Source organism: Canis lupus, chromosome 20, assembly GCF_003254725.2.
Source record: "Canis lupus dingo isolate Sandy chromosome 20, ASM325472v2, whole genome shotgun sequence".
NCBI classification, from domain to species: Eukaryota; Metazoa; Chordata; class Mammalia; order Carnivora; family Canidae; genus Canis; species Canis lupus.
This window is the reverse complement of record NC_064262.1, coordinates 29,050,578-29,063,121: the sequence shown is the minus strand read 5'-3', so window position 1 is coordinate 29,063,121 and position 12,544 is coordinate 29,050,578. Positions and strand designations below refer to the sequence as shown.

Below are 12,544 nucleotides of genomic sequence, written 5' to 3'. Positions count from 1 at the left end.
ATGACGTAGTAGCAAAGAAAGAGCGACCTCGGCTCAGGGAGAGACTGGTTCTAACTGTGGTTCTACCTTTTCCCAGCTGTGTGACCTTGAGCAACTGAACAAAACCCTCTGAGCCTCAGTGTCCTCATCTAAGAGTAGGTCCAAAGATAGTTCCTTTTCATTGGGTTGTTGCAAAAATGAAACGAGGTAGTACATGGGAAACGCTTAGTGTGTGTAATATGGTACCCCATCCCAGCGGAGGAGGAGACAGAGATTCTGAGAAGTTACTCGTCTGGGCTACCCTGCTTGGGTGGCTGAGTTGGGACAGCCATTGGTGGTCTGTGTCCTCAGCAGTGCCCCCTCTCACTGCTTGATGTGCTTTGCTAATCAATCCATGATGAAGAGGGGGCCAGATCTCCCCCATTCCTTCTGCTGGCTGCCCTGCCATACTCTGCTCCTCTAAAGCCTACAGCTCCTCATTCCTCTTGATGGCTGTGTGGACTGAAGGGCCACCAGCCCACTCTCCCTTCTCCTCCCTCCTTCCTTATCCCAGGAGCATTGGCAGCAGCCTCCTGACCCAGTTCTGTCCTCTGCTACTCTATAAAAAGCCTTCCAGAGGACAGAGGCCCCGCCCTCCCCTACCAGGCTGCAGATGCATGAGGGAAGCAGGGCTGTTAGCCTCTGTCTCCCGCGTTGGCCTCTTTATATCCACTCTCGTTTCCTGTCCTGGTCTGCATCCCATCCAAATGTGCCAGGGAATCAGGAGAAGAGCCCGAAAAGCTGCCTGAATAGCGACCCTTCAAACAGTTAAAATAGCTGTTGCCAAGTCTATGCACATGAACCTCAGGGTACTACCCATTTGCCTGTTGGGTCTGACCTCACTCGCCTGGAACACTCTCTGCCCACAGTGGGAGGGGAGGCCTGTGTAGTCTGAGGGTGAACAGAACCCAGAAAAGCAGGACAGTGGCTGCTGGAAGTGATGCTGATTATCCACCCCCATCCCCACCAGGACAAAGAAGAAAACAACAATAAAAATCAGACCCAAGTGTTTAATCTAAAAAAAAAAAAAAAAACAAAAAAAACTGTTGATTTAAATTTTGAATAGGTAATACTTAACATGGTTGAAAATCATAAAGTTTAATATTTATTATATATACCCCTCCATCTCCCTCTGATCACATACCCTCCTGACTCCCTACCTCCTCACAAATAGGTAACCATGACTGCTAGCTTGTTGTCTCTTCTTCCAGACGTTGGGGGTGGTGTGTGTAAGCAAATATGAATCTATAGCCCCAGATCTCCTTTTACACAGTAAAACACTGCATACACGATCCTTTGCCTTGCTTGCTTTGCTTAACGTGATTTTTGTCTTTGCAAATGTGGTTTCCTTGGTTTGGTTTTGTTTGTTTGTTCGTTTTTTACAGAAGCACAGTATTTCTTTGTATAGTTGTCCTGATTGATTTCACCAATCCTCTGTGGCTGTCATTTTGGTTGCTTCTAGGCTTTTATTATGATGAGCAGTACCAAGGTGAATAACTTTAAGTCATTGTGCATGGAGATAAGTCTATCTGTAGGATAAAGTCAGGAAACAGGCTGTGTCAGGAGCTACATGCATTTGTAATTTTGATGGATGGCGCCGAATTGCTCTCCCCGGTGCCATACCCAGGGCGGCTTCTATTGGTAACGTGCAAGCACCTGTTTCCCTGCACCTTCCCCAGCATGGTGTATTGTCAAACGGGGGCCACTTTTCCAACCTCATGGGTGAGAACAATGGTGTTAATATAGCTGGAGTGTGTTTTCTCTTATCAAGAGGGAGGCTGAGCATCTTTCATGTTTTTGCCCTTTGTGTTTCTTTTGCTCTAAACGGTTAGTCTTTCACTCATTTTCCCTTTCCATTGTTGGTCTTTTTCTAATTGAGAGATATCACTGTCAGCAATAAGGCTTGCAAATATTTTTTTCCTCATCTGTGGTTTGTCTGTGAACTATGTTCATACAGCGTCTTCAACTTCATTTAATCAAATTTACCCATAAACTTCTTTTGGTTTCTGGATTTGGAATCCTCATTAGAAAGGCTGTCTCCATTCTGCGATGACTTATTTTAGTACTTCTGTGGTTTCAAATTTGAATGTTAAATTCTTAAATCATTTAGAATTTGACCTGGTTGATAGTATGATAACTAAATCTACTTTTCTCTTCCCAGATGGTCCCAAGTATGTAAAAAGTACTACCATAGGGCTGTGTGGTGAAAAGACATGTAATACCTTGCAAGATCCTTAAAATGACACTCTTTCAGCTAAAGTCTGACTGACTTAGCATGTTAATGAAATAGTCACCAAAAAGTTTTTACTAGAACGCTGTATATTACAGGTGCTGAATCATGTGTAGTGAATGAAATGTGAGTTTTCATTTCCCACCTCCTGCCCAAAAGGAGTTAGACCATCATGTCCCCATTAACCAGCTCCATCAATGGCAGATTGTGTCAGTGCCTTAAAACAGTGGCAAGAGGAGGTGGAGAGTTCCTTAAGCCTCAGTCCAGAAATTCAGAACATTCCAAGCCAGGTTCGTAACTAAGTGTGGTATAGCTACCACAAAGCCCCTGACTTCAAGCCTTCTTTTCTGGTTAAGAGCTTGGAGGACTGGGAAGTACTGTCTAGAGCTCACTTGCTTAAAGCCAGCCACGATGTAAAAACTGCCCCGTTCAGGTTCTTGATCAGGTCAAAATGTGGTTTATGAGATGACCTCTGCTGTCTTCTCTCCTGGAAAGTATTAGCAGTATTTCAGTCACTCCAAGGACTGCTTGGCACACTTAATATTTAGCACGAAAGCGTCCTGTGCCGAGACCACTTAGGTGTATATAATTTATTTCCTCCCACATCCCTTAGATGCTCATTGCAGGAGTTTGTATCCGCCACTGAAATTCTTCCTGCAAATATCAGATCTTTGTCACTTGCAGCTGTAACAAAAGTTGAATGGCCATCTCCCCTGACCAAATAAGATCCAAAATATTTTGAAACATTTTCTCCTCATTTCATATATGTACCCTCTCTCACCTCATCCATCTCCATAGTTTGGTTCACTTTACCTCTTTCCTTCTTCCCTTCACCTCCTCCTCATATCTGACAGGCTGTACTTATCCAAGGTATGACAACCATATGTCCCAGGATTTCCAGAATTGCTCTGATGGGAAATACGTCTCTTGATTATTCCCAAAAGTACTTTGATATTTGTCAGATCACATGTGCCTTTTATGGTTCGGAGACCATGAAAATGAGAAGTGAAATTCTGAATTCTTCTTTCTAGAAGGTTCCTTCCTGAAAATATAATGCAAGTATAAACTGAGTTGTACAAACAGAATTATTTCACATACAGTAAAGGAAACTGAACAGCAAGTGAGTGCTTGCATCCGAAAAAAATCACAACGCAGAACTTACGGTGGGCTCTTTTCCAAGTGGGACCCCTGAGTTATTTCAAGCAGACACTCCTCTTTGAGGAGAAGCCCAATAATGCCCACAGGCTTTTCCTTCTATTGTTGTCTTTGTCACTTCAATTTCTAGAAACATTTTGCCCTAATAAATCAGTCCACATCTTTTTAACACAGCTCTCAATCATCCTCCTTGAAGGCATGCGAATGTTCTCAACTTTCTATTTACAAGTGGCTCTTATTCATACATGGTTTACTACAACAGATCCATTCACAAAAGTAAATATTAATGTGATTTCTGTACTCAACAGCATGAAAATAAATGGGATTATTAGCAGGCATGGCACTGTAAATTTAAATGAGGGCAGTATATAAATCAGTTAAGATTGCTTAATTAATATTCAGCAGCCGCTCAGCCAACTGCCCGTTCTAGTCTGCAATTAGCATTTTGAGTTGCACACTGCTGACAAACTCCTTGTCACCCTCATATGATTATAGAACCATTGAGCTTAATTGGAAGATAGTGACTGGGTTTCTGATCCCTACACATCATCTGGTTATTTTGTCATCCCAGGTTTTTGTAGGACTCTAGGAATGGTGATGTGGTCTGCACTTTCCTGGGTCCCGGCAGTGGTGATGTGGAGGGATGTTGTAATGAGCTGGGGACCCAGGTTGAGAACAATGGGACCTCTCATTGCTTGTCAAAAGGGATGTATATTTTGGCCCAGATGTCTGTACATCTCAGAAACCTCTGCTCCTATAACCAGGGCTGGAGATGCTGCCTTTTGAGGACCCTTTCCAATATATACTTTGCTTTTGGAAAGTCTCCCATCACCTAAATTATTCCTAGTTGCCTGTCAGAAGAGCAGAAAGAGGTGTAAGGAAGAATGAAGATAGCAGAGGTTCTCTATGCACATACCTGGGAAAACACTGGAGCAACAGAAAGGAAAGCCTTTCTGTACAACTTTGGTTACTCGGGGTGTTCTGTGTTAACGGTGTGTCCAATTCCTGGAAGGAGATGGGGAGGGAGAATGCCAAGTCTAGAGATTTCTTTCTTATCTTTCTCATTTGCTGTGTTTTATTTGAATAGTAAGTCTCTAGAGCTTGAGTAATTATTGATACTGATAAAGTACTGTCAGAGCAGCTGCAGGCAAGGATTGTGTGTGTGTGTGTGTGTGTGTGTGTGTGTGTGTGCGCGCGCGCCTGTCTGTCTGTCTTTCCGTCTTTCTCTCTCCTCTCTCTCCCCCTTCCTCTCATCATGAGAACCAGTTAAACATGCCGGGCCTGTCATGTGCTGGCAGAGTTTGGGGGGGGGTGTAGCTCAGAGAATTGACACTGATGGCTTACTGATACTGGTCAATCTTTACTGTATCCTAATCACATGTGTGCTGTGCTTTCTCAAGTACAGAATTATTGGTTTTTGAAAAAGCCTCTCTCTTCAAAGTCTCTCCCTTATTTAAAGGAATGAGAAGCTATTTTTAGAAATTTTAGTCCAAGACCAAATGTTCACGACTGTACACTTAACGTGTCCATGGACTTTTTCTAAGCTAGACTGATCCATCCATGCTTGCTCCTACCATGAAGCCTCAGGCACCACATGGGCCTGGACCACAGATCATGGGGTTGGGCTTGAAACCAAGGGAGCCACTCCCTAGAATCCATGTCAATTTGATGAGCTACTAGCAGGGGTATCACGCATTATCTTCTTGACTTCCAGACAAGCCTTTCCTAGAAGTCTTAAAACTTAAGAGCCCATGTTAGTTTTCTAAAAATGAATGAGTGAATGGAGGGTGAGAGAGAAAGTATGTTTGCTTTTTACTACTTAGAACTTTTCATGAGATGCACCTCTACCTAATAGGTAGGCCATCTTTGGTCAGGCACCAGAAACATTTGGCTTGGATTCAGGAGCTATGTGTTCTGAAGAATGCATATGTTTAAACAGTAGACTCATTCAGTGCAGAGAGGCAGTTTTTCTTTTTAAAGATTTATTTATTCGTGAGAGACACAGAGAGGGAGAAGCAGGCTTCCCTGCAAGGAGCCCGATGTGGGACTTGATCCTGGATTCTGGGATTATGCCCTGAGCCGAAGGCAGACGCCCAACCGCTGAGCCACCAAGGTGTCCCGCAAGGCAGTTTTGCTATGAGAGGTGCCTAAGGAGTGCAGCCAATTCAGGGGTTGGCATATGCACATCTCCCTTTTAGTTTGCATTCAGGCCCCTGTACCCCTTTAGTTGAAACTATTAGCTGATGGAAAAATTAGCTGATGCCAACTGGGGTGTCTTCTTGCTCCTACCTAGAAGCCTTCAGTGAATATCTGATGTAACTCTATCATGATATTTCTTCGTGGGGATGAGTTTGAGAGAGCCATCTTTTTTCTTTTTTTTTTAAGATTTTATTTATTTATTTAAGAGAGACAGAGAGAGGCGGAGACACAGGCAGAGAGAGAAGCAGGCTCCATGCAGGGAGCCTGATGCAGGACTCCATCCCTGGACCCCAGGATCACGCCCTGAGCCAAAGGTAGACGCCCAGCCGCTGAGCCACCCTGGAGTCCCTGAGAGAGCCATCTTAACTAGCATTTCAGTTTTGTTCCAAGTGACGGGACACTAGGAATAAGGACGTCAGAACATCCAAACTGCTTAATAAATAATACAAATTCGATTCCACGACAGAAACCAAGATCTAATTTGCTGGCAGATAAGGAGAGCAGTCCACAAAGGTGGTGTAAAGAATAGCTTTGGGAGGAAAAACTTTCACTTGAGAAATCTGTGATCTGAGAAAACACTTCTCCAGCATGGGTGGCAGAAACTATGCTCCAACTTCAAGAAATGCCACCCTATTTCTGAGAACTTAGGTTCCAACAGAAACAGAGCAGAAGACCTTTCAAATTCTTATTTAAGTATGTGAGATGCAGTTTATTTTTTTCTGTATTTGAGAGGATTATGTTAACATCCCTGAATTCTTAACTATGGTTTTTTTATCCCATCTGGGACCCTATAAATTCTAGATGCTTACTTTTTATCATCATTTTTATGGTGCATGCCGTTTGAGACTGCTTCATTTTCTTCAGTGGCTTTCTTAGAGCACTGGAGACTCTCTGGAACCATCCCCCCTGTATCACAGTGCTTCTTAACCAGGGACCATACAGACCAGCATCCCTGAGGGAGTTTTTCTAGATGACACAGACCTGTTCCTCCCACCCTAGAATCGCTCAGCTAGAATCACTAGGAGTGGGGCTCATCCAGCATGGGTGTTTTAAAAGCTCTCCAAATCAAAGTGATACATACGTACTGCTCATTGATGACCACCACTTAACTAAAACCCTACTGATATGTGCTGTGTGTGTGTGCAGTGTGTGTGTGTGTGTGTGTGTGTGTGAGAGAGAGAGAGAGAGAGAGAGAGACTTCAAGACTCGCCAAAACTGAGGCATACCTAAACTGGGAAACTCAGGTCAGCAGAATATATGTTGTGTGTCTCTGACTCTCTCTCTCTCTCTCTGTGTGTCTCTCATGAATAAATAAGTAAAATCTTAAAAAAAAAAAAAAAAAGAATATATGTTGCAAAGGTAGATTAGAGGAAGCAGAAGTTACCTAATTTGGTCATTGCTAAGCCAGGTCAGGGTCGTTGGAAAAAAATTATCTGTTCTCAGTTCCTTAGGGGGGACATATTGATGGGGTGGAGGCAGCAAGGAAGAAAAAGAGAAAAGAGTGAAAGGGAAGGACATAAAATGTATGCTGCGGATCTAGCAGACTGTAACAGGTAAATAAACTTGTAAATGTGTTTTTGATTCCAGCCGTGGTCCACTTCATTGTTTTCCTTCCCGTTTTCAGGTATTTGCGTAAACGAATGTTCAGTGTGGAGAAATTACAATTTTAGAAAATGACCCTTTATGATCTAGAATCTTGTTTCCTTCAAGGAGACCATAGTTGAAAAACAACTGGACCTAGACGGAAATTTGAAGTTGCGTGCACATGACGCACATGAGCATTCTCAGAAATTCTCTCTCCATTCTCCTGAGCTCAGAATTAGAGACCGTACTGCCTCTTTGAACAACACATCACGGTGGAAACATTTAGAGGAACGAAAACTTGTGTTTTCTTTTCCCTCGTTTTCAAAATGCCTGCCTTTACTTGATTATCCCCGTACACTGCTGATGAAGGCCAAAAACACTCTCTCGTGGGACTTCCCTGAAAGGAGTTAAAACGATGTCAGGTGATGTTGACCCTGAACAGCTGCTTTTCGTAGGTATGAATTTTCCCACAGTGTCTAATTTCTGCACACAAGAGTTCACCTCAGTGCAGTGAAGTCAATGTAGGGAAAAGTCCATACCAAACTAACAGCTGGGTCAGTCTCCTACTCAAAGGAGACCTCCAGGGGCACCTGGGTGGCTCGGTTGGTTAAGCATCTACCTTTGGCTCAGGTCACGATCCCAGGGTCCTGGGATCAAGCCCCACGTTGGGCCTCATGCTCAGCAGGGGGGTCTGCTTCTCCCTCTGCCCCTCCTCCCTGCTCCTGTGCGCTCCCTCTCTCTCTTTCTCTCTATTCTCTCTCAGAAGTTACCTAATTTGGTCATTGCTAAGCCAGGTCAGGGTCGTTGGAAAAAAATTATCTGTTCTCAGTTCCTTAGGGGGGACATATTGATGGGGTGGAGGCCTTTAAAAGAAAATAAAGCATACCTCCAGTAATTAGTGATTAAAGGGCCTAAATATCTAAACATCCATAAAAATGGGAGAGGAAACCAGCGTTAATAGGTATGTCGGTTCCTACTTGTTATAAAGGTGTTAGGTCCAGTATGATGTATTGTGTTCCAAGCACAGGAGAAAACGGCCGTCTGTGGGTCTGCATGTGAGTGTGATTACAACGGTCGCCCCCGATGGATCTCCTTGCTCCAGTTTTGCTGCCCTGTCCACCACTCATCACATAGCAGCCAGAATGAGCCTTTTGAAGGAGACCAGTCAGACTGTGCCCCTCCACCGGTTAAAGCCCTGGGCTGCCTTCCCATTTTCCGTAGATCCTGGGGGAGCCTGTGGCCTTGGAACAGGCAGAATCTGGCTCCTGGCCGCCCCTCCCCCCTTCCCTCCTGCCGCCCCTCCCTGCTTTCACCTCTGGCTTCCTTTCAGTTCCTGCACCAAGCAAGCTCACTGTGCTCTGCTCCTCCTGAGGGAGCTGCCTGACCTGCCCAGAGGGGTCCTCCCCTGCCGCTTCCCATGGCTAATCCTCTTCCTTAGGGTGTAGGGTCGTAGGGTCGCAGGGTCGCAGCTCCCAGCTCCCGTGGCACTTCGGCCTCTATTACTTTCTTCATGGCCCTTGACTATTTGTTGACTTGTTTGCTGCAAATCTTCACCATGAGAACAGAGGCACCTTGTCTATCTTGTTGGTCAGACCTCTCTAGCCCCTCATCACCAATGACCAAGGGTCAATAGTAAAAGAAAAAGCGTGTGGAAGGGTGTACCCCACAATGTTAATAGTCATGCTCACTACGCAGAGGATTTGAAGTAACTTGAATTGATTTCTTTTCCTTTTTGTCTATCTGTATTTCCTAATTTTTCTGCTGACATCATGTATTATGTATGTAATTTGAATGGTTAGCCAGGCTTAAGGAAGTGGCTGTAAAGCTTCTAGGCAATTGCAGGGAGAAGGCATTTATCTGCACGCTCCGTGCTCTGCAGTTGGTATTGAATCAATGTTTTCTGAGTCCACTGAAACCTTTATTTTAGGGAAGGTATTTCCCCAAAGTTCTGTTGCCCACATGAGTCCTTGTGTGGGAGGGAAGTCTGTGTGACAGGCGCCAAGGTGCAGAGGTGGAGAGCTGTGTCTCCCAGATTTCTGACCTTCATCCGCAGTGGTGTGCTTTTCTCTGACAATCACAGGCTTATTTTGCTCCAGGGAAAATCCATTATAAACAGCAGCACATGGGGCACTGGGGTGTGATGTGCTTTGGTACACACTGCTTTTTTTTTTTTTTTTTTTTTTTCCCAAAGAGAATGTTGGAATCGTTGGTTCCGCATGTAACAGTGAGTGAATGGTCTGCCTGCCTTCTTCCAGAAAAAGCATAGACAATATAGTTTATCCTTTCTAAGTCACCTGGCTTGAACAGTACCTTGACCAATAGCAATTCTTTCTACTAATAGCTTTATATACTGGAAATTTAATAAGTATAGTAATTATATCTTAAAACAGGAGACTGACTTGTGTGTGTGTTTCCCATTAGTTCAAGTCTGACCTGATGAATTGTATGTCATTTATTTCAGTGTTAGCACTTCGTGGGGCTAGTAAATACTTGAATGGTCCGGTATCTCAACTAAAGCAGGTTTTCCCTAGCTGTGCCACTAGGCGGTTAAGGTTTTACCTCATTTGTGGAGTCTGTCATCTGGGTTTTAACTTGAATGTTACTTCCTGGAAACCTGTGCAAATTTGGGGGAGAGAGGAATCCAAGATTATAAAACTTGATGACTGAATTAGAAACAGAAAGAAGCTATTCCCTCAGACAAGAAAATCATGTGGCTTTTTTTTTTCACGTGGATTTCCATCATTTTCACATTCAGTAGAAGATTTGGGTATTATCAGAGCCCTAAAACATTTTGTGCATTTCACATCCATGTAGCTTAAGTCAGGCTGACTGACATTCTTTCTCGATTTAGGTAAAGGCAGCTAAGGATGAGTGGTGAAAACTTGTTTTATTATTTATATTACCAATGCCAGGCAGTTCATGGGGGGGGGGGGGAATCATTTTCAGCCCTCTGCAAGAGCAGTCCTGCAAGACATGTGCCGAGCAGGAGTGACTTATGTTCAGAATCCCCTAATGGCATGGAGCAGCAATCCAGATTGCTTCTAGAACAGTGCCCAAATGTACAATTGGTTGGAGCTTCTTTCCGTCTGGAAACAGGCACTGCTTAAAGAAGAAAGCCGTGCCCAACATAATCATCCCAGGATCCTTGGGATTAGATGAGCAAAGACAACTCTGAAGAGAGGTTGACTTGCTCTAGTGGTTGGAAGGCAGCCCCCAGGGAAAGCAAAGCAGTAGTGTGTATAAACGGGGCTTGGTGTGAGGCGCCGGAGGAGTGGGCTGGATCCCAGGGACACCGAGCACCAGAAGGATGCCGCCTGCTTGGCTAAAAGACCCAGCAGTAGGGCCAGCTATTGTGAAGCCCCTCCGCCAGATGAACAGGGACCCTTCTCTGGTCACAATAGCCATTCACGCTGAGCCGCCTCATTAAATATTCAGCCTGTGCTTCCGGCAGCTCATTAGGGCCGCAATGAGCAGTGACGTGGATGCTGGAAAGCCGAGGGCCAGCCAGCATCGGTAGGCAGAGGCTGAGTGAGCTGCTGATGGCTATTCTGTTCACTGCCTGTCCTATGATGACCAGTGTTTGCTCCCTGCTTTGCCTGAAGTACAGGTAAAATAAAACCGAGAACAGGCAGGTGACACCTGAGCACTTCAGGTTCTCGTCTCCAGTGTTGTCTGGCAAGGGCCTCGGATTTGGAGGGCTTGCCCCCTTCAAGCCCCCTGACCCCCTTCAGGAGCTGTCTGCAGCTTCGGGGGCCTCTGCTGAGCACCAACAATGTGGTGCTATTGTGTACTTGGGCTGTTTGATGACTGCGTGTGGGAGGGTGCGAGGTGTGGTTTTGAACTTGGTGCGGGACGTTTAGAATACCAAATTACTCCTCCTCTGTAACAGGTCAGGTTTAGAAAGAGTGTGGGGTGATCTTAACGGTTTGTGCAGCAAGTTTTGCTCCGTTTATGCCAAGTTTTCGTGTATTTGAGCGCTTCACGACTAAGCTCTTCCCTTTTTGACGATCAGGATAGGTATGGTACAATAAAAAATAAATATTCTTCAGCGCTTGGGGATTCGTCCAATAGACTGAATGTTGTCCTTCTTAAATCTTGTTACTGTTCCACGGGTTTGCGCTCAGTGCTGTGTGGTATTTAAAGCTGGTAAAATCTGTGAAAGAAGAATTGAAAAATGAACTCGAAGTGTATTTCTCTGGTCTCACTGTTTGCATGTTTTTCTCTCTCCTACACAGAAAATGTTTTCAGACAGCTCATTTCTATGTGGAAGATAGCAGTTCACCTCGGGTGGTCCCCAATGAAAGTATCCCTATTATTCCTATCCCGGGTAAGTACGACACACTCGTATTTCCAATGGGCTAATTGTTTTTCTCTTTTGTTTGTACTTTTGTGTGACAGCCATGACAAAATATTATTTTCATAGCCTTTGAAAGCTTGCCCTGTCTACGAGATCCTTAACTAAGGGTGATTTAATGAAATTTTTGCTCCTTTATGTATCTGCAATGTGAGGAAGTCCTCTTTGAGAGGAGCAAATAACTATGAGTTAGTTAATACAGGATAGACTCACATGCAGGGAGGGGAAGTAACAGTAGACAAAAGGGAAAGCATAGATATTTGCAATCCACTTGGACTGAGTTTCATTTGGATAGGCAATTTGCTCAAAAATTGTTTTTAAAATCCCAATTTGTGATACATTTTTCTCGAGTTTTCTCCTGAGATTCCTTACTCTGAAAATACTTAGTGTTGGAAGTTTTGCTTCTTAGGATTTTGTGTGGAAGTCTAGGCATACCCTCTTGGTCCAAGGCATATTTCATTGGTCCTCAGGTAAAGGGATGAAATACTTCGTTAGTGTTAGGAGTAGGGGCTGGTGGAATGTACTGTGGTAAATCCTAGCAAATGCAGTAAATATTTAGAAGTTCAGCAGCGGTTAGTTGTAGTAGTTGGGATGTGGGAATTGAAGATGGCTCCCACCATGTTTATTTGGCATCCCTTCCCTTTTTTTGCCAAATTTGAACTTTCGTCCTCTGCGTTTCTTTACGTACTCTATCTTTAGCTATCTTTAGCAAATGTCTATCTTTAGCTATCTCCAACATCTACTCTCCTGGCATTTTTTTTTTTTTAATAAACAGAGGCACTGCTTTTACTATAGCGCTGTGTCCCACACACCTGCAGCTCCCCTCATTCTCCAAAAAGGTCTTCACCATCTAATATACCATGTATTGTACTTGTGAGTTTGTTGTCTCTTCCTTCTACAATGAGAGCTTCATAAAGCCGAGTGGATGTCTCCTTAGTGCTAGAATACTACCTGGCACAAAGTAAGCATTCTTTAATTCTCTGCATAAATGAATTAATACCAGC

General features: G+C 44.1%; 1 protein-coding gene across 5 annotated transcripts in view; it reads left to right on the top strand.

The window, feature by feature from the left end:
- Positions 1-12,544, top strand: part of PTPRG (protein tyrosine phosphatase receptor type G) — a 705,078-nt gene that overhangs the window by 635,582 nt on the left and 56,952 nt on the right. For all 5 annotated transcript variants that reach the window (XM_025456409.3, XM_049097815.1, XM_025456410.3 and 2 more), the window contains one exon: positions 11,422-11,513. In XM_025456409.3, coding sequence (XP_025312194.1) covers positions 11,422-11,513 — 92 coding nt within the window. The remainder of the gene's footprint in view (positions 1-11,421; positions 11,514-12,544) is intronic.